Source organism: Helicoverpa armigera, chromosome 7, assembly GCF_030705265.1.
Source record: "Helicoverpa armigera isolate CAAS_96S chromosome 7, ASM3070526v1, whole genome shotgun sequence".
Classification (NCBI taxonomy): Eukaryota; Metazoa; Arthropoda; class Insecta; order Lepidoptera; family Noctuidae; genus Helicoverpa; species Helicoverpa armigera.
In genome coordinates, this window is record NC_087126.1 from 2,383,198 (window position 1) to 2,388,448 (window position 5,251).

The 5,251-nt window shown below is 35.6% G+C and overlaps 1 protein-coding gene across 1 annotated transcript; it reads right to left on the minus strand.

Moving 5' to 3' along the window:
• Window positions 1-421: 421 nt before the first annotated feature.
• LOC110378424 (mucin-2) lies at window positions 422-2,971 on the minus strand. Its single transcript, XM_049847781.2, has 3 exons — window positions 2,898-2,971; window positions 2,472-2,499; window positions 422-2,047 (listed from the first exon to the last, which is right to left on the minus strand). The coding sequence occupies exons 1-3, from the start codon at window positions 2,937-2,939 to the stop codon at window positions 711-713; spliced, it is 1,407 nt and encodes a 468-aa protein (XP_049703738.2). The 5' UTR covers window positions 2,940-2,971; the 3' UTR covers window positions 422-710.
• Window positions 2,972-5,251: the final 2,280 nt, after the last annotated feature.

Here is a 5,251-nt window from a genome sequence, read left to right on the forward strand (position 1 = left end):
TGCCCCTGGTGTCTCTCCGGTAGTGTCGGATTGTCGTCCTACCAGGCTATGAGAATGAAGGAATAGGGAGTGCGCCTGTGTCTACGCAAATGCTTGTACACTATACTTAGTCATACATATTTGGCTGATCTTCTTAGGAAGAACAAAGCAGGAAACTCTAGAAGCAGTAATTTATTTAAAAAAAACTATAGAGGTTGACACTGATAGGTTTTCTTATTTATTGTATTTTTCTTGTGTTATAAGCGGTAAGGTAAAAGAAATAAATGCTCTTCCAAAGCGGATCTAGGTCTAGCTACCTTGCGGTTGCAATCAGCTAGCTGCAGTTCCATAAATGTTCTTTCCACTTCAGTAAACACTCCATCTTTCTCGCTAGAGCAGATTTTAAATATCAGCAGAAATATTAAAAAAAAACACAGTCAAGTTATGAAAATAATAATTTATTTCAATAAGAAAATATACCTTTAATTTCCTTGTACCAAAAGTTTCCCTGTTCCTTGTACTAAAACATATTTAATTAATATTAATACACTATGATGATGATATGAGACTAAGGACTAGTCGCCAAAAAATAGAAAAAATAACAAATCTTACTACATTAAAAGAAAAAGCATTTATTAATGAACCCCCAAAACGAAAAGAAAAAGATACAGAAGTTTAACAAAACTATACCATCTAAATTACTATACAAGTTCTTAAACCACCGATTTTTACTAGAAACTGAGATCATAGTTCCACACACGAATACAACGTTTTGTAGTTGTAGTAGGGGCACTAGTAGTAGTTGTAGTAGTCGTAGTAGTTGTAGTAGGAGTTGTACAATGTTGTGGAGTCGTAGTTGTAGTCGTACTAGTTGTGTTAGCACAAGATTTTACAGTTGTCGTTTTTGGAGTAGTTGTAGTACTGGTGCTTGAAGTAGATGTCGTAGTGGAAGTTGTGCTAGATGTCGACGAGGAGCTAGATGTGGTGTTAGCACAAGGCTTAGGTGTAGTTGTTGTAGTAGAAGTAGTTTTTGGAGTAGTTGTAGTACTAGTACTGGTGCTTGAACTAGTTGTGCTAGATGTCGTAGAGGAGCTTGATGTGGTATTGTCACAAGGTTTAGGTGTAGTTGTTGAAGTAGTCGTTTTTGGAGTTGTTGTAGTGCTGGTACTAGTTGTCGTTGTGGAAGTTGTGTTAGTATCAGGTTTTGGAGTAGTTGTAGTACTAGTACTACTGGTGCTTGAACTAGTTGACGTAGTTGAACTTGTGCTTGAACTTGAAGTTGTATTTGCACAAGGAGCAGTAGTAGTTGTTGTTTTTGGAGTAGTTGTACTGGTACTGGTGGTTGAACTAGTTGTCGTAGTGGAAGTTGTGTTAGTATCAGGTATTGGAGTAGTTGTCGTTGAAGTAGTAGTTTTTGGGGTTGTTGTAGTACTGGTACTAGTTGTCGAAGTGGAAGTTGTGTTAGTATCGGGTTTTGGAGTAGTTGTAGTACTAGTACTACTGGTGCTTGAACTAGTTGAAGTTGTACTTGAACTTGAAGTTGTATTTGCACAAGGAGTAGTAGTTGTTGTTGAAGTCGTCGTTTTTGGAGTAGTTGTAGTACTGGTACTCGAACTGGTTGTTGTAGTTGAAGTTGTGTTAGTGTCAGGTATTGGAGTAGTTGTAGTTGAAGTGGTCGTTTTTGGAGTAGTTGTAGTACTGGTACTACTGGTGCTAGAACTAGTTGAAGTTGTGCTAGTCGTAGAACTACTTGAAGTGGTGTTGTCACAAGGTCTAGGTGTAGTAGTTGTTGTTGTAGTCGTTTTTGGAGTAGTTGTAGTACTGGTACTACTAGTGCTAGAACTAGTTGAAGTTGTGCTAGTCGTAGAACTGCTTGAAGTGGTGTTGTCACAAGGTCTAGGTGTAGTAGTTGTTGTAGTCGTTTTTGGAGTAGTTGTAGTACTGGTACTAGTTGTAGTAGTTGATGTTGTGTTTGCACAAGGTCTAGGTGTAGTTGTACTTGTAGTGCTTGTAGTACTCGTAGTGGTTGTAGTAGTTGATGACGATGTGGGTGGTGGTTTTACACATCCTAAAAAAGCAGTATATCTTTTAAGTCAAGAAATATATGGCCATGAAAAGCATTTGTAAGTTATTAATCTAATAGTAAGAATATATGCCATCTAAAACTGCATATAGTTTTGTTGGAACATCATCTAAAGTTTTATAAGGGAATTTCTAAAGGTCGAGCTTCAAAAAATTATAACTTATGCTGATGTCCCCTCCTACAACGAAACTCCTCTGTAAACAAATACTTATTTGAAAAGGCGCTCAGTTCCGATAAATTATTATTATGTGGAACTTTAAAACCAAACTCTCAACAACAGTATTTTGATTTACTCTTTATTTTATGTATTTTGGCCCTTGTACTGAAAAAACTACTAACATAGCTTTTTGTTTTTTTTAAGATTAGGTAGTTAAAAAGTTTTTTTTTTGTTACAATAAGTCTTACAAACCTGGAGCTGCTTGGGTAACGCAACATATCTGAAAGAAAAATAATACATGATTTTTTATATCCAAGCAAACTTGTTCACTTCCCTTAAACTTGTAATCAAATGGGACGAGTCACTATAGCATCGATTTCTGAAAGCCAGTGGTGAGCTTACTGCTAAAGGTCTTTTAATGTTTTATTCAATTTCTTTAACATATTCATTCTGTTTTCGTATAACATTACTCTATTACTGTATGGACATTCACAAAAAATGGGTAATGGTATTTTTCATACAGGCCTTTGACCACGATTTCTACCTGAATGTGAGCAACGATGTGGTCAAAGATAGAGAACGCTTGCCAAGAAGTACCTATCCTATAGATTTCTCTTGACATGAACACACTAGTTTTTAGCTTTCGGGAAACACAAACTATGTTAGGATTTTACTTACCGCCATAATCAGAAAAGCCAGTACCACGATATTAGCCCTCATTTTGCCAATCTTGCCAATGAAACAAACTACAAAGACACACTGACGAATATCTAAAAAATCACAGTCTTTTATATGAAAATGTCTTTCCATAGATGCTTATTTACTGTTTTAACAGATGGAAAACTAAATTACAATTATTTTTTAATCCATTTATTTATTTGAATTGCGTAAAAAAATCATTGTTGTCCCTGTGTATAGAATTGTTAACAAACAGTTTTCATGCCTTTTATGGATTTAATTGATCTAATCAATGTTGTTTTTTTTTTAATTAATATCAACTTCAATATTAACAGTAAAATAATTGAAATCAATACTTCTTATTTGTATTACTTTCATTGTTTTTTCACACTTGATTTTTATTGTCACGACAATTACGTCAATGGACTTTATTGATGTCCACTTCATTGATTAAAGAAACACTAAACAGTATTCTGCAATATTTACCACCCAATTATCGCCTCCAACAAGACCCCTGCAACTCCCAACTCGTAAGATACTCTGTACTAAAAAACGGGTATCAAGTTCAGGTATCTAGTTCTGGCCACTTCACTTGTTAAGACGTCTCGGTATCATTTTACGTGAACAAACTCCCCCCCAGTCACTTTATGGAGGGGAAGTGCAATTATTTACTGAGATTGCACGCTGAACAACGTTTAGAGTTTCAAAAGGGCGATTCGTGAATTTGTTTATTTATCCCTCGTTAGATATTCATGTGGATGTGGAATCGTGGTTGTAAATTTTGGATTTTAGAGGGTGGGTGGCGGAAGTTTTGAGTTAATTGAAGGTGTTGTGTTGTGCTTATTTTGTTTCTTTTTTTTTTTGAAAATAATCTATTTTCATTGCCTTGTATGTTGCCGATATAAACATACCAGGCCACAAAGGCCCGCTGTTTACTATGACCAAAACTTTTGAACATTTTGCAAACTACGTTTAATATCTCAAAATTGCAACATTTATCAATTACGAAATGGCAAATGGGACACTAACATTACCAAACCACGCAAGGCTTACATTACAATCAATAAATCTTACAAACTACCCCGAATTATTTTTCAATAACACATACTACAAACGTTCGGAATTTATATTAGACTGAGGATGACTCGAAGGACCAAAGGCATTTGAAAGGACCATAACGCTATTTTATGGGTACACCAAACATTTCGGATCTCAGAGATTTATTGACTGCCGTATGAGGAATACTGGCCCATTTTATTTTAATGCCAGGTATTCTGGGATTTTCGTTTGTGGAGTTCCAGGAAAAGTGGATGCAGGTTAAAAAATCCTTGCATCGGGGTTGCTTTGTGATCTCGGTGAGTCGTAGTTTTGACGGAAATGCGGGCTTGTTCGTCATTTGTTTTGGCAGTATTCTTTGGTGTACCTAAGTTTGTTGTGATGTAGTGTACTGTGCATTGTGGCGACGTATACGAGAATAATATTAGAAAAGATAATTACTTCTTAAAGATAAGTTGTCACACTGGGTAAAAAGAAAACTTGTATTTTGAGTGCTTTAATCTGAATTATGTCTCCAATTTTAATTCAAATGACTTATATACAGTATTTTGCATGAGAAACTATCAACTGTCATATTCTCGACGCAGCAAATAATTTCATTTCTACGTAAGTCTTCAATAGAAAATTATGTACCTATTTGAAAATCTGAACTTCTCCGTAATTCCTAGTACAGCTGGTAACAGTTTAATGTACCTGAAAGTACTAGGAATTTATAGTTTAATAGAATCAGAAATTCTCTGAACTTATTCCGTACTTTTATTATATGAACGAATCGATGTCGAATGAAATACAAGAAAATAAGAACTGCACCCGTATTAAACGTTTCCCCTGTCCTGTTTGCAGTCGATACATTTTCAAATACGAAATATATTTTGAGGGAAAATAACCAACCTACGTACCCAAGCAAAGTACGTGGTCGATATATGTTTTGTATGAGAAGAGAACCATGCGTGCTTTGCCAAATTCCTCTCCAATTTAAGTCAAAGCATGATCCGTCATTATAATACACAAATCAATATTCATGTACTTATCCTATCAACTTATCCACAATACATCTCTAAGGTAAACTAAAAACCCTATAATTTAATAATACCCTTTGTTCGGAATCTGCACCGTAACAAACTAAATAACTTATTTCCCCTACTTACATGATAAATATTTGAAGATTAGAGAAACATGGGAAGCATGCCGTGTGAAGGGCCGCGGTCACCGCAAGCTCGATGTATAAAGTACTTTGATGAAGAAAATATGCCCGACGAATGCGGAGGGCAATGAACTGGGGGTGTATTGCTGTGGCG